Here is a 22,335-nt window from a genome sequence, read left to right as displayed (position 1 = left end):
CCGCCGATCGCCGGTCGTCGCCGGTAATTGGTCGCCACCGCCGCTGCCAATTGTCGGCCGTTGATCGTCGGTCGCCGATAGTCGTCCGCCTCCGCCACCGTTGCCCGTTGGTCGTCGCCCGCCTGTCGTCGCCCATCGCCGCCAATTGGCGAAGACGGTGGTCTGCTGCGGCGACCGACGGTGGCAGCGGCAGCGTCGATAGAGGTCACATGATATTTTTGTCATTTTATAATAATATGAATTACATTCCTTATAAAAAATAATGAACACCAAACAAAAGAATGTAATCATCTTTGTAATCAAAGATTATATACATTACATTACCAAACGTAGTAATGTAATCAAGATTACATTACATCACATTACAAATTTGATTACATTACAAAGTAGATTACATTACACCCAACTAAATATAGCCTAAGTTGTGTTATATATTGGCTTGTGACTAAAATTTAAGAACTTGTAAGCTTTGTTAAGTTTTTTTAACTTCAACGAGAGTTTTAATAAGGATTTATAATATAAATAAACTTGCATCCTAAAACTTGACATTAGTACAAGCTGATTTGCAAATTAGTTTAAAGTTGGAGAAAATAAAAATATATACAATATAAAACTTTTTATGGAAGAACGTAGGTAAGATTTCAAAATTATCAAAATCATATAAGGTAATTTTAAAATTATCAAATATGTACTCATTTTTCATTTTACCTCTATCAATCAGTCAACTAATTTTTTTATCAGTAAAATTATTTTTTTTCTATGGCGAAAAGTTAAAATTTTTGGCAATTCAATCAATTGATTTTTTAAATCAATTGAGTGATTTATTTATTTTTTTATCAAAGTTAATTGATTGATGGATCAAACGATCTCAGATTGATATAAAACTAGTTCCTATGTGTTCAAATATTAAATTCATATTCTCAAAAGTCAATTTGACTTATTATACTAAGGGTAATAATTTTTTGAATATGAATATGTTTGAAAAATTCAATTCTTATTTAAAAAATTATTACTCTTAAAATATTTGGTCAAATTATTATTTGAGGGCATGTATATAATTAAAAGAGGTAGATGAATACATATATCAATCTGAGATCATTTGGTCCATTAATATGATTTTGGACAAAATTAGCCAATGGAACAAATAATCTCAAATTGACATGAAACTAGTTTTTATATATTCGTTTATTTCTTTAGATTATATACATGACCTCAAATACCAATTTAACCCAATATATCAAAATCGGCTGATAGGCCAAATGAGTTCGGATTGGCACGAAACTAAATCTTATGTATTTGTGTATCTTTTTTTTTAATATACATGCTCTCAAATACCAATTTGACCCAATATGTTAAAAACAATGATTTTTTTAACACGAATATGTTTAAAAATTTTAATTTATGTTTAAAAATTCATTATTTTCAATATATTATGTCAAATTAATATTTGATAGTATGGATATAATCAGGAGAGGTAGACGAACACATAGGAACTAGTTTTATGTCAATTTGAGGTCATTTGGTCCATCTGTCATTTTTAAGTAAAATGGGTTGATGGACTAAATGACTTCATATTAACATGAAACTAGTTCCTATGTATTTGTCTGCTTCTCCTGATTATATCCATACTCTCAAATACTAATTTGACTTAATATATTGAGAGCAATGATTTCTTGAACATAAAATAAATTTTTTAAATATTTTCATGTTAAAAAAATCATTACTCTAAATATATTAGATAAAATTAACATTTGAGGGCATGAATATAATAATCAGGAGAGGTGGACGAATTTATAGGAATTGGTTTATGTCAATCTGAGGTCTAATGGTTCATTAGCTGATATTAGGTAAAATTGACTGATGGACCAAAATGATCTCGAATTGATATGAAACTATTTCTTATATGTTTCTCTATCTCTTCTAATTATATCCATGACCTCAAACATCAATTTGACTCAATATATTAAGAACAATAATTTTTTAATATGAATTAAAAAATTTTAAATATATGTATATTCAAAAAATTATTGCTCTTAATATATTGAGTCAAATTTATATTTGAGTGCATGAATAATATAATCAGGAGAGTTAGTCAAACATATAGAAACTAATTTTATATCAATCTGAGATCATTTGGTCTATCAACCAATTTTATTTAAAAACGACTTTGATAAAAAAAAATCAATCAACTGATTTGTTCAAAATTTTAATATTTCAGTATATAGGAAAATCGATTTGACTAATTCAAAAAATAATCAATTGTTAGGGGTAAAATAGAAATGGACACATAATTTGATAATTTTAAAATTACCTATTTGATAATTTTAAAAATTTACTTACATGGTTGGATAAAAAGCCGATATAAAACTATATAAGGCAAAAAAATATATTTATAAATATATATAATATAAGCTATTTTGTAAATCAGCTGATTTCTAAGACACAAAGGTTGATAATTAAGGGCATTTGTTAATAATTGAAATTACAAAGAGTAAAATGATGAATCTCAAACGACAGGGGCATCTAAAGAAATTCAGAAAACTATAGGGTTGAAAATGATTTTTTCTCAAAAAAAATCTAGTGACCGGAGTCCATGGATGAGAAAGACCAGTTCAGATTCCGGTCTGGATGAACCGGTCTTCTTGGATCAAATGAAATGTGCACCCGTTTTAGCAAAATTTGCCGGTTCGTCTCGAACAAGATGCCAGGCATAGCTTTCCTTTTTTAAATACCACATTTTGTCGAATCGAGTTGGCGTTACCAAATTCCCTTTCCTGGTCTCCAGATTTCCTCGGCTGCTGTCGGTGGTGGAGGCGAACGAGCTCGAGGAAGTCAGCGATCGGCGGACGTATCATCAATGACTCTCGGCAGCTCCGGTGGATCCGGCGTTGTCGGTGAGAGATTCCACCCCCGCCTTCCCCCCTTTCCTCTTCTTTCTTCCAACCTAAATTTATATGCATCTATATGTTGAGGCGATTTTTTTTCCCTTCGGGAGTGTTGAGAATATCACAAATTGATGCTTTTGCCTTTGGTAATCGCGATAACTCGATGCAGTTCTGGATGGTAATTGATGGAGCTTTACCAATTTCTAGTTGTTTTTAGATTCCAATTATAATCAGCGATGCTAGGCTGTTGGTGGCTCGTCCTCGATATGCTATCGTGTTTTGCGGTTATTCTTACACGCTTCTCCGTCTCTCATCTTGAAGATTAATTTCCACGATGAGTGTACAAGGTAGGTGCGATTGAAGAACGAACAATATATTATTTTATATACGCAGCCTTTTGATATCAGAATCATGGTTAGGATACAATTTACTTGCATTCTCCCCTTCTCCAATTTAATTTGCTCTCCACTGAACAGTATTTCGGAAGATCCCACCTGAATTTGTATCTCGAGATTCAAATTGTTAGTTATGCTTCTGATACAAACGGGTATACTTTGAAGCCCTATTAAACTACCGTTTTTGCAGGTCTTGTTTTGGTTTGTCTATATGCAAGCTTATTTCAGTGGTCCTGGTTGGATTCATATATTCATAATTGCTATTTGTAAAATCTAAGAACCAGTTACTAAAGAGCGGCGTGCATTTTTCATGTGTCCATTACGAGACTTGTTTGCTTAATTACTCCAACATCTTTGATTTTACTTTTAATCTGTCTACTGTTCATATCCCATATCTTGGTCCCGCTCATTTGCAACTCCGGCAAATCGCCCCTTCCTCGGGTTCCTGTGTTCTTTGCATAATGAATGCCAGGCAATGCGAAGGAGGCGAATAGCAATGACATTAGCTTCACTTTAGTGAATTATTGCCTATAATTTGCTGCTAATCCGAGTTTGGTATTCTGTACTTTTTTTCTTTTTTCTTTATTTTAATACATGGAGACTTGTTTGTTAGTTAACATCTTCTATTTTGGTATTTTCTGGTCTTTTTACCATCTAATTGAATATTCAACTGTAGAAGGATATTCTTCAGGAACTACCAAACCATTTTATTTTCATGTATTTTGTTCATTTTTAATGAATCATTTGTATCAGGATGACACTTCATCTGAATAGCGTTGTTTGTTATGGCATCATTGTGCAGTTCCTCGGAACTTTAGATTGCTCGAAGAGCTCGAGAGAGGGGAAAAGGGAATAGGAGATGGTACTGTAAGTTATGGCATGGATGATGGAGATGACATTTACATGCGCTCTTGGACTGGCACAATAATTGGCCCCCTTAATGTATGAGATGGACAATTTCTGTTTCACTACACCAAATCTGAAATTGTAGATGATCGAATTTTGCACCAATACGCTCTTGCAGACAGTCCATGAGGGTCGCATCTATCAGTTGAAGTTGTTCTGTGACAAGGACTATCCCGAGAAGCCACCGAGTGTTCGGTTCCATTCACGCATCAACATGACTTGTGTTAATCCTGACACAGGAGTGGTAATATCATGAGTTGAAGATGAGTTTAAAGATTTTAGGAGAATTACTACCATTGTTTTTTGGAGACTAATGCTAGGTTTTGGTGTGATTATTCCAGGTAGATCCAAAGAAATTTTTGGTTCTGGGGAACTGGCAACGTGATTACACAATGGAGTATGTTCTAACACACCTCAAAAAAGAAATGGCAACATCACACAACCGCAGATTAGTGCAGCCTCCAGAAGGTACTTCTTTCTAAAAACTTGGCTCTGGCCAAAGGTTACTAATTAAGGTGAAAGTAGACTTTCATGTATCAATTATTCAGTAAACGGTGGTTTGTTTAACTCATGCTTGGGGTTAAATTTGTTGGCTCTATACATTATCAAAAAAGAGTGTGGGCCCGCTAAATGACTCTGAATTTGTGTATTATCTAAAGAAAAACCCTTCCTATCTTTTTGGCGGTTAGCATGGAAAAGTCTGCGAGTAGCATTGTTTTGCACTTTCCTCTTGTAGAAGCAACTTAAATCCAATTGGTGGTAGCTGCACCCTTGTCGTGAATTTTTTTGTTTGAACTGGTCGTTTAGGGTACTTCTACTTAAAAGTGTCAATTGGACTGCGGGCCTAGTCTCTCCACTAGGCCTGGTTCGGGTTGGGTTAAGCTTACGGCCCATGGCGGTAGGCTGAGTTAGGCATAGAGTTGTCAGCTCGCGGGCCTTGCATAGACCAACACTGAAACAAGTCCATGGATAAATGAATATTAGCTATTTGAGTCTGTTTAAGTACCCACTTTACATGATAAATGTGCATTCAAATCCATGGGGACCAATGGATACTCAAATAGGTAACATATATGGTTATCTATGGTACTTATAGTTTTAAGTCAATTTAAACTAGGCTCAGAACCTTATTACTTGGACAATGACTATTTGAATATAACTTATCAGACATCCATTCATTTATGGTGATGTCTCCTAAAAGCATCAGACCCAACAAGCATGCTTAAACTGTACTTAATACTCCCAGCGTGCTTTTGTAGAAAGACACTGTTTTTTTTTTAAAAAAAAACATCAATAAAAAAAGCTAAAATACAAAGAATTCATGATAGCTTTCTGTGCCTCTGTGGCTGCTATCTTTGGTCAAGGGTGTAATCTTCTATTTGGACCCAGCATGACCCAAAGTTGTATTTAGGCCTATATTTGCGCATGTTGGCTTTTCTTGTTGTAAACTTCTTAAACACTCTTTGTGGCGATGTTTGGTTTATAGGATATAGTAAAATTAAGGATTTTTTTTCTTTGCCTCATCATGGTATGGAATTTAATGATTGATTTTTATTTCTATGTTTAATTTCAATTAATGTTGTAAATAATAGTTATAACATAGTCTCAATAATGAAATATTACTGCAAGTAATATTTTGTCTACCTGACTTTATTTTCGTGCTACAGCATCCATTCAACTCAAAGGCAAACAAATGGTTAAGTCAAACAATTTGAATCTATAGAAAATTATCGGAAGACTTAGAATGAACCCAAAGGAAAACAAATGGTTAAGTCATTAGTTCTTCATTTGTTCATCATTTATTTCAATTATTGAAAAAATAATTAATCTAAAATGATGTAGGCTTATCAACTCACTGTGAGAAGACTTTACCCCCATGTAATTCCTTGTTTTTTTATTAATATTTTGCTCGCCAACTTCAAGTGGTAATTAAGCATTTGTCTATGCCTTGTCTCCTCAAAATATTTCACAGGGGAACAAGATTAAGAAAGTGGAATATATAATTTCAATGCACAAATGAAAATTCTGATGCTAGTCCACAAAGGAAGTAATTAATTAATAAAAAATGGAGTGATTTATTTCATTTGTACTGAATATATTAATAACAGGGCAGCAAAATGTCCAATCACATGAAAAGATTAGGTTACAGAAAGAATCTGAAGCCTTGGCAGGGTATGGAAGAACAAGCACTTTCTTGGCATTTAGTCATAAAAAAAAATATTAACTGAAGTGAAGAAAAGTCGATGATTTGACAAAAGTTCAAAGAAAAGACGGTGAACAAGTTGACAATGATACAGAGAACACCAATAATCTGTACAAAACACCTATAATCCGTGTTTGATTAACTATCCAAATACATTTAAATATCCACTAATTGGCTATTTGAATCAGATTAAATTGTTTAAGTACCCATAAATGTTCAATTATTGGGCATCTGTATATATAAATTATGTGACGTGATTTGTTTGATATATATTAAGGCATAGTGAATGATCTTTATTGACATGTAGCTGCTGAATTCAATACATGATAAATTATATAATTCGAGCTCAAATTTCTCCAACATGTTTGTTTTCCCATGTTACCTTTTGCTACCATGAATCAGTGGGCAGCTCCAAAACCACTGGCTCCTCGTTTCCATTTCTTTTCCACAAGATTTAATTTGTGAATAAAATTAGCTGTTTTAGCTTTGCTTTTAGTAGAAACTTCAGACTCAGAGAGTCGTATTATCATAATGGCAATGCCATCCATGATGATCCAATCTCTCTGTTAACTTGTGATGCTTCTAATTGTGCTAACTTATTAAATACCAATCCACACTTTTATTAGCTTATTTGTTCTTCAATATTAAGTAGGGAAGAGTTAAACTTTCATTGTGAGAATTATCTGATATTTGAGATGATGCTGAGATCAGTGAAACTGTCTTCTTGTTTTTTTTTCTTTCCTCTCACTACTTTTTAAAGTTAATTAATCTGATAATTCTCCTAATTGTAGGGGCATTCTCGTAGGGCCATCTTTATAAAAGCCTCCTTTTCTCTCGTCTCTCTTCCTTTTGTTCTCAAACAAAGTGACACCTGTTTACGATTAAGGATAGAGGATTTGCTAATTAAGAAAAAATAGGAGGGATATGGGAAAATGTGGCAAGCTCCGCTTGGTGGTGCGCCTCCAGCAGATGCTGCGCCGGTGGTTGCTGCGGACGGCGACGGCGGCAGATGTACCGGCTGGGCACGTTGCAGTGTGCGTGGGGATCAGCTCCCGGCGGTTTGTCGTCCGCGCGACGAGTCTCAACCATCCGATCTTCCGGCAGCTGCTCCGGCAGGCGGAGGAGGAGTACGGCTCTCCCTCCAGCGGTCGCCCAGGCCCGCTCTCTCTCCCCTGCGACGAAGTTCTCTTTGAACACCTCCTCCACCTCATATCCACCACCTCCTCCTCCTCTTTCGGCTTCGCCAACTGTGACATCAACGAATTGGCAAAACTCTGCTCCTCCACAACTCCTCCCTCTGATTCCTATCGCTGCTGCAGCATTGGCCGGTGGCTACCTTCGGCTGACGATCTGCCGCTCCTCCACCCACACTGCTTCTCCCACGCCTTCCGGTGAAGCGCCTCTATTTCAGCTCGAATTAGCTTCCATCTACATGTGGAAGTGGAGTGAAGAAAACAAAGTATCTCTACTTCCAAGTCACCGAGTTATATATATACCTGTTTCTCCGCATCGTTGAGTTTGCAAATTTTTTTTCATGTATTTTTTTTTTTCTGTTTTTATTCTTTTGGTGAGTTATAAAATAATTAATGTTTAAGAGTAGAGAAGATAGATTCTGTTTACTTGGGGCTAAATTCGATATTTTTTTCTTTTACTAGATATAAAATTAGGAAAAGGATGAATTTCTAGTCCATCTATAGATTGATTTTTGCTAGATTTTTTTCCTCACCTAAAGTTGGATGGAAGAACCTTCTTTCCTCTCCTCTCATGGCCTCATGGGTACATCCTTTGTCTCTTGTTACGGCCCAACCCATGTTCACATTAAGGTGCCATTTAGAGCTGTCAGATGGTTTTGCCTATCAAAAATCCATCAGCTGGCGATGCGGGTTTGGTTGGGCCGGGCCGGTCCTCCATCTTAGTAGATTAGAAAATCCCTAATCCACGAGTTGAGTCCATGAATATACTTTAAAAAATATATAGAATAGATTGAAATTTTTAAGTTTAGATTGCGGATTAGGTGGGTAATCAACGAGTTTACTGAGTTTTCCACATTAGTTTTAAGTTTTGGAAAAAAAATATTTTTCTCAATCCGCGGATCAATCCGAGCCCACCACAAGCTGATCCGCCTAAACTCACAACCCCGTGCGGACTGGTCCGTTTAGATTCACTTTTAAATTGGTTGATAAAATTTTTATCCAACTCATTTAAATTATTTGATAGGACGACCAATAGATCAATCCAAATTGACGGCAGTACTCACCATCTTGTGGTGGCCGCTTTGTTTTGAGCTCACGACTTGCTCGCAAGACCATAGACACTTCACATGGAGCTCATGGCTGACCAAGTTTAAGAGCTATCATTTCTTTCTCCTTTTCATTGGAATTTTTCTTTTTTTCCTTTTCCGTCCCTTTCTTCCATAAATGAATCCTAATTCACCCTCTTCCACACTAAAGTTGGCCATGGTGATTGAAGAATAAAGAGAAAATTTTACAAAAAAAAAACAAGAGAATTCACTATAATGGTCTTGACCATATTCTAAAGAGTAAACTAGAAAATAAAATAAACTATATCCCATATCAATTCTAAATTAAAGCCCAATCCATAAAATAAACCTTAACTCATATTTGACCCCTACTCCCAATGTTGACAAACAAGAAATGATTCAGAATTCCAACTTAGTAATCACAATGAGAAATTAGTACTTGACTTTTAGGATCTTCAGAATTGCCAAATAACACAGATTTGTTACATCATAGGCAACAATTCCCTCTTCACAGCACATATCTACCGTGCACAAAAGACACGCAAATGCACTTGACATGTTGCTACTTTTTCAGTAAAGTAAAAAATGTGATTTCGCTCCCCCTGAGCATCCCTCATCACCGACCCCATAGCTAGATGAAGGGAGATAAATCATATACCGAACAACCTATTATGTGAGAGGACATTTAATCCTTAGGGGAATGAATTCCATGGGAATCAATCCTTGCTAATGAGACAACTTTGTCACCCAAGTACCAATGCATGAACGAAGCTGACTGGTTTAATTTGCACCACCATGTCTTCAATTGATTATAGGCTCATCATCTCTAAACTATAAAAATGTTGTGAATTCTACTCCATAAACATTTGAGGTTTCACTGAGCAAACTCTCCCTTTTCTCGACATGGATGAATTGTTCTTCTTCCCATGCGTGTTGCTTTAACTCCCTTCATTGTAGGTCTTTCTTCCCCTTTAGGTTTAAACAACTCCTGATAAGTTCCCTAAGTTTTTGAATCATTTTGCATTAGCTTCCATCTTCACCTCTCTGTCTAGGATTTCATCAAGTTTCCTTTCGAAGAATCATATATAAGGATCCTTTCAATTCGTTCTATAGATTCAAAATCAAGATACCAGCAATATCATGGTTGTATTAAGAGGAACTAAATGTCTAAAATTTCTATAGAAGAAGCATCAAACTGATACATTAGAAATTATAAACAGAGGTGAATGTAGATTATCAGGCAATGCATTTTACTATCAGATAACTATAAGATAATTGCAGTATCGATGGGTCGAGCATGAATACTCTACTTCTTTATGCCAAGCAGTTGATCGATTTGACCTGGCCAATTTATCTAATTGTCTAGGCTGCCTGAGCCGCAAGCCCGTGCAGCTGACCAGCCTACCCAAGTTGCCTGCTAGTGTCTTGGCTGCTTGACTGTGCTGCCTTAGGTCTGACCACCCAGTTCCCGGTGAATCGGTGATGTTGATTGTTGTTAAACTAAATAAACAAACTCATTAATATTAATGAACAAAGATTGTGAATTGTTCATTAATAATGTTCATAAATAAAGTTTACAGGTAGATTTTCTACGATAAATAAAGTTTATAAAGTATGTTCATTAATAAAGTTCTTATTAAACTTGTAGATAGACAAAAAAAAACTCTCAAAATGAACAAACAAACTTGAAATATAAAGTTATCTGACCAATCAAATAAGTTTTAAAATATAAAAATTTCAAACAATGAAAATAAACACGAATTAACAGTTAAACAACATCTAAATGAATCTAACTCAAGTTTATAAAAAAAGAATTCAAGCTAAGCTTGAATAATTATTTTAATGGCTTGGTTCATTTTTTGAACTTGACTTGACTTAGCTGAGTTGGCTTATCTAATAAGATTGAACAATACAAAATGTAGCTTTGTTTGACTTGTTTACAACTTAATTATAATCAATTGGATGGAGTTCTTCACATGGTTCTACCTCCATCACTTTCAAGATAATAATTAGTTAATTACCTCCAAAATTACAGATTTATCTTTTCTAAGCTTAAGTCTAATTAATTAATTAATGGTGGAGTTTTGGTTTACCTTCAAGTTAGCCGGCTTTAGTTGGAGAATCATATGAATCAAATGCATCCAAAAAAACACTTTTGGTATGGGACAAAATTTGGCTTTTATTGGAGGAGAAAAGTAGCATTTTGGACGCATCACCTTAACAAGATGCTCTTGTTGATTATCATTTGCCCTCATTAATTAAAGATGTAATTTGGCGTATTTGTTGTCTAAAGCATAAGACACCTTCAATTCTCAAACCTAGCAAACATCATCTTTTTTCTTTTAAGGCGTTTTTTAAAGGCTTATTTTAAGGTTAGTTTACAATGCTCGACTAACCTTGTTCATGCCTTGTCTCTTTAAATTAGTAGACCATTTTATAGACCGAACTTTGTGCTATTTGATCTTATTTATGTCGACTTTTAAATTGCTCAGCATCACTTTAACAATAGACACCATGCCAAAGTTGAATGATGTTGCCAATTCTTATCATCTTCATTCAATTGCTAGAGTGAAAATATAAGTCTTGAAGTTTTGAGCAGGTAAAGAAGAACTTGACTCTTTTTTTCCCTTTTTGAATAAATTTGGCTAGTTTACAATGCTTATACATGGCCTTTCAAATCCATCATTTCCCCAATCTTTTATTAAGGAAATCACTTCGATTGGATCATTACTCAATCCTCTGTCTCTCTCAATTCCTTGTCTCTGTTCTTCCTTTTCTTCCTCTTGTGAGTTCTAGTTTTTCATGGCCTCTGTGAAGAGCTCACAATTCCATTTCCCCATCTTTTCTCCAACTGGGATCAGCAGCAATGGCTATCTACGACTTGATCAATCCCAAGTTGTGAAGGTTCCTCATCACGAAGCTCCCTAAATTGAATAGCCCAACACCGGCGCCCATGGCGTCGTCTCCCCTCTTGCTCGACGATGACGACTCCTCGTGGCGGAACCGCGGGAACTGCTCCTCCTTCACCCTCAGCCATTCCGACCCAATCCTTTCCCTCACGGCTTCGATCGCCCGCTGATCCGCTGGCTGCCCGGCTGCACCGGTCACGTAGAACACGTCGGCAGCCATGTCGCCCTTTGTCGACACCTCTGCGCGTATCACCAGAAGCCCGTTCTCACGGAAGGTCCTTGTCACCTCTGACAGCAATCTCGGCCGGTCCTTGATGCAAAGCTCCAATCTTGTGCTCTGTTGAAAGGAATTGGAGATGACTTCTTGAGTTCTAACAACAAAAATTGAGTTTCTTAACCATTTATGAGTGATTTTCAAAATATCCTTAGTTACCTCTGATGCTCTTCTCTCGATGGCTGCTTGCAAGCATTGGATCACTCGTTGCTTCTCTGCTTCCGAACGGATGGTGCTGCCATCTTTGTGCTTTATGTAAAATTCCTGGAAGTGATGATTGGATAGAGATCAAATTAGGCGAGGAGATGGAGAAAGATGAAAACTTTGATGTTGTTTCTGTGAGATTTTTAGATCGATCGAACCTGTTGAGTTTGGTCGCCTGCAGTATCGACGGTGCCGTGGCAGACAACGAAATCCATGTCCGTTAACGTGCAAACCATGTCGAAGAGCAGCTTCGGCCGGTCGCGGCACTGCACGTTGACGATGGAGTAGCCTCGCTCGGCCCAGTTCTGGACCCAGACGGCGGAAGGCGTCGACGCCGGCGAGGTGTGGTCGTAGTCGAGGTCGGCGAGCATGAGTTGGTGGAGCCGGCGGTCGACGTGGGAGAAGAATGCGGTGGCGACTGCAGCGCTGCAGGAGGCGCCGTCGGCGTTGAGGACCTGGCGGAGGCGGGACTCGATGCGTCTGGCGCGGTGCACGTCGGCGATGGGCGCGCCGGTGAGCTCGTCTTTGACGAAAATGAGGCAGGCGATGCGGCCTCGGTGCGTCCACACAGTCGCCCCCGCCACGTCGCACTCGAGCTCGGCAAGCACGGCGAAGACCTCAGAGAGGAGGCCCGGGCGGTCTGGCCCCGTTAGCTCCAGCGCCGTCAGGCCCACGCAGCCGCGATCTCTGTTCGTCTCCGGGTTTCCGGCGTCCAGAGACTGCAATTTGACGCCCAATTCAACACAAAATCGAAAAGTTTGTTTCTTTAAATCACAAAAAACAAACTTTTCTTACCTGCTCGAGGTAGGAGATGACGCTTTCATCATTGAGCTTGTGGCCGAACTGGTCGGTGACATGGAAGACGTCCATGAACCACCGTCCGTCGGAGGACATGTACGCCTTCCTGACCGTCAAATCGAGGTCGTTCAGCACCTGAACGGCTTCCAGGAGAACGCCATGCTCCCTCGACGCGCTATCCACCTGTCGAATCAACACAGTAAATGGCTTAAACCACGAATAGAGGAACAATTGAACAAACCCTAGAATTCAAAAAAGCGGAAATCTCTAATTCCGTACCTTGACGAGAGTGGCGGTCGCGCAGACAGCATTGTCGATCACAACTCTGCATCGATCGACAAAACTCGATATAAAAAACAAATCTTTTGTCAGAAATCATAGAGAAAACAACGATCGGTGTTACCTGGGAGTGTTCATTCTGATGACGAGCTTCTGGTACTCATCCAAGTATGCAGGCCACTCCATTGCCCTAATTCTCTTCGAAGCTGAATCCTCTGGTTCGTCCTACCTTTGAAGGCTCGAATTGAACAGCTTTATTTCCAACTCGTGATCGAGAAGGACAAAGCGTAGAAGACGACGAACGCAAGAGTTGGAAGAATCCGCCGCCCTTGTTCAGTTGTTCTTCACCGACTCGGAGTCCTTCCGCTTCTTGTCGCACTCTTCTTCCGCTCTCTGCTTCTCCATTTTAAAAGATGAAAATATTTCACTTTGCTCCTCAGAGTTTATTGTCCCGTCATTTTACTCCGACAAGTTTCGCACTTATTAATTTACTCCTCATCAGTTTGAAAATTTTATAATTTACATTCGAATATTCTCCTTCTGAAAACACTTAGCTAGCTTACATTCCTATTAAAACTCTAGGGAATAATTTGCAAATTATTGAATTTTGAGGGGTCCAAATGAACCAGTGAAACCGGCGGTCGGCGGCGTGTTGCTGTCGTATTGACTGAACGTACTATTTATTTATTGTTTGTTTTTTTTTTCAAACACTAAAAAAATAATCAGCTGATTAAAACCAAACCAATGCCGCTAACAGCGTCATTACAGCGGGTAACAGGTCAAGACCAGCATTACTTATCGTAATTAATGAAACCATAATGTAATTAAAAAATATTTAATGAAAACCGAGGGGCAAGATTGAGCCCCAACGCGACGCACGATCGAGCGAAGTGGCCAAGTGATGGAGCCCCATGACATTAACTATTTAACTGTCAAATAATATTTCAATTATATATTGTTTTATGATAATTGGAAACATGCAGCCGAGCATGAAAAGGGGTAAAATACACTATTTTTTATTTATTTTAATTATCATCATTACTAAACAATTGGAAGCTTGGCAGAAGGTTCTAATTTAATGTTATTTTGGATCGTAATTAAAAGGCATATGGAGATCAGTAATTAGGAGCATTAATTGCATCGAACATGTAGTAATAAATAGTGAGAAAGCACACGGATGCTTCAATTTTAAAATAGAGAGAAATTTTATTATAGCATTTTTTTAAAAAATTAATAACTAATTTTAAATGGGCAAAAATAAAAAAAACATCCCAATTTAGACAAATCACTTTTTCAAAAATAATCAAATGGGTCCTATAATATTAATTTTATTCTGAAAATATCTATGGATCCAACACTTTTGTATTATAGTAAAAGATAATTTAATGTTTCTCATAATTCTTATTTAAGTTATATAAAGGGAGATAAATTATAGAGTCATCTTATAAATATATGTTAAGTTGATTAAGAGGTGGGAGGAGTTTTTTTTTCCAATGACATACACCTACTGAAAATTGATCCAGCGCTCTTGTAGAAGCTACTGATAGTTGTTAAAATGTGTAGAAGTTATCTAGTAATTGTTACAATATATTTAAAGTGAGTTTAGAATTTAAAATTTAAGGTTTGCGTGTAGAAGACACCGAATAATTGTCACAACGTGTTTATAGTGAGTTTAGGATTTAAGATTTAGGATTTACATTATATAGAAGCTACCGAGTAGCTACTATAATATGTAGAAGCTATATAGTAGTTGCTATAACATATTTAGGATGACTCAGGGAAATGATTTTGATGAAATTTAAATAATTTTAATCAAGTTAAGTAGTTTTTATATTGATCCCCTCCGACGCTCAAGTCAGTCACCGATGATGAAGTGAAAAGCGGAGCAACAAGAAGACTATAGTGCAAACAGTGAATGTCGCATACCTCCCTCGATGCTTGAACCCCCTATTATATAGAGCTCCGGCAACGTGCATGCACACTTCCCAAGGCAAGCACGCTTCTCAAAGCTTCCCCTGAAAATACTTGTCAAGAAAGTGTCCCTGACATAATACTTTAACGGGTCGAGCATATCTCTGAAGTGACAGTGGAAGCTTCCATCGTACGATCTTCTAGCAATCATGCCCAATGTCGACCGCACCAACTCCCAAAAGGATGTTGATGGATATCAATGTACTATACTGCTAGGTCGAACAGGTTGGCCGCTTGTCTGGCTATTTGCTGCTCTGGTGCCCCATCTGGTCGGCAAGAACATCGATACTCTTGTCTGTTTGACCGAAGTTTCATTCTGCCACTATCGAGACCTTCTGTCAAGCCAAGCGGGGTAGCAGCTCAGCTGAAGTTGAACTCTGTCGATGTCAGGCTCTGCTGTCTGGCCGAGCGGGGTAGCCGCTTGGCTCAACTTCTGCACGTCATTCTCCCTTGAGCGTCGGTTGTTTGATTGCTCCCCGTGTCGAAGGCGACGATGGATCGAAGCCTTCTTCCTGGTCGGGGCATGCTTCGCCCGACCGGCCATGTCATCTACGCATTGATCGCCTTGACTTTGATCTCCACCGTGGCAGCGGGGTGGGACCCTTCATCATCACCGCATCATAAGTCTTCCCCTCAAGTCTAGTCGAAGGAGGTTGTAAGTCCGACTGAATGGACAATTGTCTGAGCAGATTTCCTTCCGATAGGCCATCGACATCAGCTTGGCATCTGATAGGGATAAGACTGCTCCTTGTTGATCGATCTATTATCAGCTTGTCGTTCGGCTGTAGGTATGCTCCCTCAATTTGATCAGCACAATGGGCGAGCGCGAGCCAGGCTTACGTCACCTAGATTTCTAGGAAATTATGCAAATCTCTGTGTATTAAGACTTAGCGCGCTCCCATGCCGTCATTAAATGATGACTCGTGATGATGCGCCATGTGTCCTACCCACTGTCGTTGTACGTCTGACGTGATAGGTGAATATCCGTTGTGATGTGACGTTTGGCGGTTCAAATTCAACGGTGAGATCTTGGCCTGGGTTTTCATGACCTAGATCGGACGACTCCGGTCAGTCAACCCCCCGGCTTATAAGCCCGTGTGCGTTGCCGCATTTGCACACTTCGTCTGTGCGTTCTTCGGCCACGCTCCTGTGCTCCGACGACATCCTTCTTCTTTGCTCCTTCGGCGACCTTTCCAGTAAACTTTCCTCCCCCCTCTCCTCTTGTTTTTCCGTCTTCCAGCATATGTTCTTCCTTGTTCTTGAGTTTTTCGGTGTCTTAGTACTCCGGCGACCATTCCGCCACTATTTCTTCTCTTTCTTTCTTGTTTTGCAATGGCAAGTTCATCGCAAGCTCCAGCCAACATTTCGGGGCTCTGGTACACTTCTACCGAGTCCCGGTTTGATGCTAACGACGCTGAGAGTTTGATAGCCGCATTCAAGTTTCCTCCTCGTTACCAAGTCTTTCTTCCATCTCCTTCTGATCGGCCGAATTCTCCATCGCCCGGCTGTATCACTTTCTTTCGAGATTATTTTATCACCGATCTGCGGTTCCCTATTCATCCCTTCTTCCCTGTCATTTGTAAATATTTCCGCATCTTCCTTCACCAACTAGTGTCAAACTCCTTTCGGCTGTTGTGCGGGATGTTGGTTCTTCCTTCCGCCCGCCTGCACGACATTTCCCTTACTCCTCTGGTCTTCCACTATTTTTATTATCCAAAACTGTCCGAGCCGGGGACTTTCCTTTTCCAAGCCCAAGTGGGTTTGATTTTCTTCGACAAAATGTCGTCCTCCAATAAGCATTGGAGAGAATATTTCTTTGTTGTGCACCTTTCCAAGCGGTCAGACTTCCCGACTCATTAGTGGCTCGAAGTGGCGCCTCAGCCTCCCCTGAAAAAGTATAAGAACCGATCGGACTACCCCAATGCAGCCTCAATGTTGGCTAGTCAGAAATACGGCATCCAGAAGCTGCTGCTGGGGGTGTCCTATATATATGGATGTAAATGAACCAAACGGTTCGCGGGATATTCGGAGTTCGATTCGGTAAAAAGCTCATTCGAGTTTGTTCGTTTATCTTATCGAGCCAAGCTCAAGCTCGACAATTTTATCGAGCCGAGCTCGAGCTTAAGGATATTCAGCTCGTGAGCTCGTGAACATGTTCGTTTATAGGCTCGCGAGCCAAAAAAACGAGCCTTAAATCGAGCCAAAAAATGAGCTCCGAATAACTTTTTATCGAATGAGCTCCGAATAACTTTTTAACGAATGAACTCGAACGAGCTTTTTACCGAATCGAGCTCTGAATAGCTCGCGAACCGTTTGGTTCATTTACATCCCTATGGCCACTGTCCGAGCGGTATCCTTTTGGAGGGTCGGCCAAAAATATCCGACTAGGAGTTTCTTTCAGGCTAATGCACGGTCGCCCGGATGCCCTCCTCAAGAGCCTTGATGCACCTCCCGCAGAATGTACTCAATGTCTTCTGATCCGACGCACTTGAGGAGGGACATGGAGAAGACTCTCTTGTAAAGCTAGTCCCCTACCAAGGTGAACCGTCCGACTCTCTTCTTCAACAAGCAAGCTCCTTCCGGATCGGTCGGTGTAGCTCTCGAACACAAAAACTATGTCGGCGTTCAGAAAGGTTATTCCTTCCATTCGGTCAATATGCATCACAAGCGAGATTTGTTCGATCGGTTGCCCTATGACGATCGACGTCAACGAACTAGCTAGTTTCACTAACTCATCCGCCGCCTGGTTCTCCGATCGGGGGATCTTCTATATAATGACATCTTGGAAGTTGGCCTTTAGCTTCTCGAAAGCCTCTGCATAAAGCCTTAGCCGAGTGTTGCTTATCTTGAATACCCCGGATAGCTACTGGGTGGCAAGCTAGGAGTCCGAGTGGATGAGGACTTTAATTGCTCCCACATGCCAAGCTGCCTGCAGGTCGACTATCAATGCTTCATATCTGGCTTCATTATTAGTGGTTCGGTAGTCCAGCCGAACGGAGAGCTGCATCTGGTCTTCCCGTTGTGAGATAAGCAGTATGCCGACTTCGCTGCCTTGCCGAGTGGATGAGCCGTCAACATATATCTTTCGTGTTGCCTCCAGCTCGACACTCTGGACCTTTATGATAAAATTTTCCAAGGCCTGAGCCTTGATTGCCGCTCAGAGTTAATATTGAATGTCAAACTCGCTTAGTTCGGTCGTCCATTTGATTAGCCTTCCTGATGCTTCCGAGTTGAGAAGGACTCATCCCAGGGCACTGTTGGTTAGCACGATGATTGTATACGCTAAGAAGTACAAACAAAGCCTCCGAGCGGCGAGAATCAAAGCATATGCTAGTTTTTCGAGACCGGTGTAGCGAGATTCGACATCCTTCAATATATGGCTAAAAAAATATACAGGCTGCTGCTCTTGACCGTTCTGCTTAACCAAAGCCGATCCAACGACATGTTCATTGGACGATAGATAAATTCAAAGTGGCTCACCAACAACTGGCTTGGCTAGTACAGATAAAGAGTTTAGATATTCCTTCAACTCTTCTAGCGCTCGGTCGAACTCGGCGTCCCATTGGAATTTTATCGCTCAGCGAAGCACTCTGAAGAACGACAAGCTCCGATCGGATGACTTGGATATGAACCTGGATAGCGCCGTGATTCGATCGGTCAGCCTTTGATCTTCCTTCAAGTTTCGAGGCGGAAGCGTGTCTTGTAAAGCTTTGACCTTGTTCGGATTGACTTCAATGCCTCACTCGGTGACTATATAGCCCGGGAAGTGGCTACTCTTCGCGCTGAACAGACACTTGCCAGGGTTTAGTTTTATCCCATAAGTCCTCAGCGTCCGGCAAGTCTTGTTGATATCTGCACATAGGCCAATAGCTCGAAGGGATTTAATCAGTATGTTGTCGACGTATACCTCCATATTACGACCAATCTGCCGTCGAAACACCTTGTTCATCAGCCTCTAATAGGTGGCTCTAATATTCTTAAGTCCGAACGGCATGACGTTGTAGTAGTATGTTCCATCTACTGTAATGAAGCTGACCTTTTCTTAGTCTCCCGGGTGAGTGGCACTTGGTGGTACCCTTGATACGCGTCGGGCATGCAGAACAGCTCACAGTCTGCCATCAAGTCCACCATTTGGTCTATCGTGGGTAGCAGATAGAAGTCCTTTGGGCAGGCCTTGTCCAAATCACGGAAGTCGATGCAGACATGTCATTTATTGCCCGACTTAGAGACTAACACAACATTTGCTAGCCAGCTCGGGAATTGAACTTCCCTAATATGGTCAGCCTCCAGCAGTTTCTCTATCTTCGCCCAAATGATCACAATTTGCTCCGCGCTGAAGTCCCTTTTTCTCTACTTCACTGGCCGAGCGTCCGGTCGGACATGAAGCTCATGCTGAGTCACGCTCAAGGACATATCAGGAAGTTCATGGGTCGACCAGACGAACACGTCATGATTTTGTTTAAGGCAGGCGACCAGCTCTGCCTTCTTCTCCTCCTCTAGGTCGGCGATGATGAAGGTTGTTGCTTCCACTCAGCTTGAGTGGATCTGAACCTCCTCTTTTTCTTTATATACCAAGGTAGGGGTTTTTTCAATGATCGTGTTTACCTCCAGTCGCGGAGCCTTCCGAGCGCTCCTAGCCTCAGACTTGAGTATCTCAACGTAGCATCGCCGAGCGACCAGCTGATCACCCTTGACTTTGCCCATCCGGTCGTCTACCGGGAACTTGATTTTCTGGCAGTAAGTAGATACTACCGCTCGGAACTCGTTGAGGGTCAGTCGGCTTAAAATGACGTTATAGGTCGACGACGCATCCACCACGATGAAGTTGTTGGTCATGGTTCTCCTCAGTGGCTTCTCTCCGAGCGAGATGGCCAGTCGAGCTTGTCCGAGCGACAACACTTCATTGCCCGTGAACCTGTAGAGAGGGGTCGTCATGGGCAGCAACTCGCTTTGATCAATTTGTAACTGATCGAACGTCTTCTTGAAGATGATGTTCATCGAACTCCCTGTGTCAATAAAAGTCCGTTGAATAGTGTAGTTAGCGATTATCACCCGGATGATTAGCGCATCGTTATGAGGGATCTCCGCTCACTCCAAGTTGCTGGGGCCGAAACTGATTTGGGGCCTTCGGCCTTCTCTTTGTTGCATCTCAAGGCGTGGATCTCCAACCGCTGAGCGTACGACTTCCTGGCTCTGTTGGAGTCGCCGCTGGTTGGTCCTCTGGCGATCATACCTATCTCTCCTTGGAAAACATTATTCCTGTTTTCTTCTTCCCAAGCGGATGGTCTATTTCACTCGGCCGGGGCTCGGTAGGGATCAGTGTCATCCCTACGCTGATGTTAGTGATGCCGCTTGGGTTCCCTTCTTTCTTCCTCTCGCTACCTGGTCGATCGATGCCTCTGTCATCGTTCGGGAGAAGGAGATCGGCGGCGGTATTCTCTCGGGGGGCGGTCGACTGATTGATTTCAGGCCACGACAGTCGTGCATGTTGTGGGTCGCCGAGTGATGGAAAGAACAGAACATTGGCGTCAACAACTTGCCTTTTGTTGTCTTCGGCCAATCAGAAGCCATATGCTGCATGGCATGTGTCTTGATCTCCCGGTGTGGCCTCGTTCCTTCGGCCCTCGGCCCTTTGGGTGGCTGATGGCTGCTCGATGGTCGGCGCTCGGTGGGTGCCAAGGATTCGGCCGACGCCTCTTTTCTTCTGGCCACTTGGGCTTCTTCCACGTTTATATACTCGTTGGCCTTCTTGAACATGTGGTCGAAGTCCTTGGGTGACTTCCTGATGAACGATCGAAAACAATCTCCCTCGACGAGTCCTTGGGTGAAGGCGTTCATCATTATCTCGGATGAGACCGAGGGGATGTCCGTGGCTACTTGGTTGAAACGCTGGATGTACGCTCGGAGCGCTTCCCTGGGCCCTTGCTTTATGGCAAAGAGGCTGACGCTCGTCTTCTGGTAGCGTCGATTGCTGGCGAAATAATGTTAGAACGCGGTTCGGAAGTCTTTGAAGCTTCGTATTAAGCCGTCCGGTAGTCTTCGAAACCAACGCTACGTCGATCCGGAGAGCGTAGTGAGAAAGACTCTGCACTTTACTCCGTCAGTATACTGGTGCAGCGTGGCCTCATTGTCGAGCTGATCCAAATGATCATCTGGATCGGTCAATCCGTTGTACATCTCGATCGCCAGCAAGGTATAGTGTCGGGGCAGAGGGTCTTGTAAGATCTCCTCTGAGAACTACTGGTTGATCCGTTCGGGCGACGTGTTGCTCCGGGGCGCCTTACCCTTTCGTGCATCTCAAAAGGGAGCATCATCCGAAGATGATCCCCGCTCTTGATGCGCTTGGGTTATTTCTGAGGGGGTTTGGAACAGGGTGCGATAAAAGGGAATCGGCGCGGGCGACGCCTCCCCCTGTGTATCGGTTGGCCTTCTGTTTTGCCCCCATACAGAGATTTGCTCCGCTCGATCTTCCTGCCCCGCTCGCCTACCGGATGCCGATGTTGCAGGCTGTGGCATTGGCTGATCGGTTAGCGCCTGTTGTTATTGCTCGATCATTTTTGCCGCTCGGGCTTGAACGAGCATCTCAAGCTCCTTCTGAGTGAGTGTCACGGTGGTGAGTCGTCCAGCGTCGTTCATCTTCTAGGCTCGGAATCAGGTGACGTTCCCACAGACGATGCCAAATATAATCCCGTCCGAAAGTCGAAGAGACAGAAGGCTGGGGATGTGGCGCTCACGCTAACCTCTCGTGAACTCCGTTCGGACCTGCAACACAAACTACGTCAGTGTTGAACCAGGGAAGGGGTCCTCGACGTTGGTCTTCCGACGTTCAAATTAGCCATCGACGATGAAGTGGAAAGCGGAGCAACAAGAAGACTGTAGCGCAAATAGTGAATATCGCATACCTCTATTGATGCTTGAACCCCCTTTATAGAGCTCCGGTAGCACGTGTGCACACTTCCTAAGGCGAACACGCTTTTCAGAGTTTTCCCTAAAAAGACTTGTCAATAAAGTGTCACTGACACAATACTTTAACGGGTCGAGCATATCTTTGAAGTGACAGTGGAAGCTTCCGCTGTACGATCTTCTGGCAGTCCATGCCCGGTGTCGGCGGCATCAACTTCCAAAAGGATGTTGATGGATATCAATGTACTGTACCGCTAGGCCGAACGGGTTGGCCGCTCGGCTGGCTATTCACCGCTCTGGTGCCCCGTCCGGTTGGCATTGATACTCTTGTCTACTTGACCGAAGTTC

General features: G+C 41.4%; 3 protein-coding genes across 5 annotated transcripts; 2 read left to right on the top strand and 1 right to left on the bottom strand.

The window, feature by feature from the left end:
• Positions 1-2,734: 2,734 nt before the first annotated feature.
• Positions 2,735-4,861, top strand: LOC122043191 (ubiquitin-conjugating enzyme E2 variant 1C-like). Of its 3 annotated transcripts, none has more exons than XM_042603698.1 (5): positions 2,763-2,894; positions 3,103-3,232; positions 4,083-4,222; positions 4,305-4,430; positions 4,528-4,861. In XM_042603698.1, exons 2-5 carry the CDS (start codon positions 3,220-3,222, stop codon positions 4,666-4,668), a joined length of 420 nt encoding a protein of 139 aa, XP_042459632.1. In that variant the 5' UTR covers positions 2,763-2,894; positions 3,103-3,219; the 3' UTR covers positions 4,669-4,861. The 3 variants fall into 3 exon arrangements, with proteins under 3 accessions (XP_042459630.1, XP_042459632.1, XP_042459631.1); XM_042603697.1 differs by having other exon boundaries at positions 2,767-2,894; positions 3,093-3,232; XM_042603696.1 differs by lacking the exon at positions 3,103-3,232 and having other exon boundaries at positions 2,735-2,894.
• Positions 4,862-5,666: 805 nt separating this feature from the next.
• On the top strand, positions 5,667-8,005 carry LOC122043189 (auxin-responsive protein SAUR50-like). The gene has a single exon (XM_042603695.1). The coding sequence runs from the start codon at positions 7,314-7,316 to the stop codon at positions 7,782-7,784; it is 471 nt and encodes a 156-aa protein (XP_042459629.1). The 5' UTR covers positions 5,667-7,313; the 3' UTR covers positions 7,785-8,005.
• Positions 8,006-11,255: 3,250 nt separating this feature from the next.
• On the bottom strand, positions 11,256-13,492 carry LOC122043188 (ACT domain-containing protein ACR8-like). The gene is made up of 6 exons (XM_042603694.1): positions 13,238-13,492; positions 13,114-13,159; positions 12,832-13,017; positions 12,195-12,755; positions 11,992-12,096; positions 11,256-11,895 (listed from the first exon to the last, which is right to left on the bottom strand). The coding sequence occupies exons 1-6, from the start codon at positions 13,297-13,299 to the stop codon at positions 11,524-11,526; spliced, it is 1,332 nt and encodes a 443-aa protein (XP_042459628.1). The 5' UTR covers positions 13,300-13,492; the 3' UTR covers positions 11,256-11,523.
• Between the last annotated feature and the right edge of the window lie 8,843 nt (positions 13,493-22,335).

Source organism: Zingiber officinale, chromosome 2A (genome assembly GCF_018446385.1).
Source record: "Zingiber officinale cultivar Zhangliang chromosome 2A, Zo_v1.1, whole genome shotgun sequence".
Lineage (NCBI taxonomy): Eukaryota > Viridiplantae > Streptophyta > Magnoliopsida > Zingiberales > Zingiberaceae > Zingiber > Zingiber officinale.
Note: the sequence above shows the minus strand (reverse complement) of the source record. Positions and strands in the feature narration are given on the sequence as shown.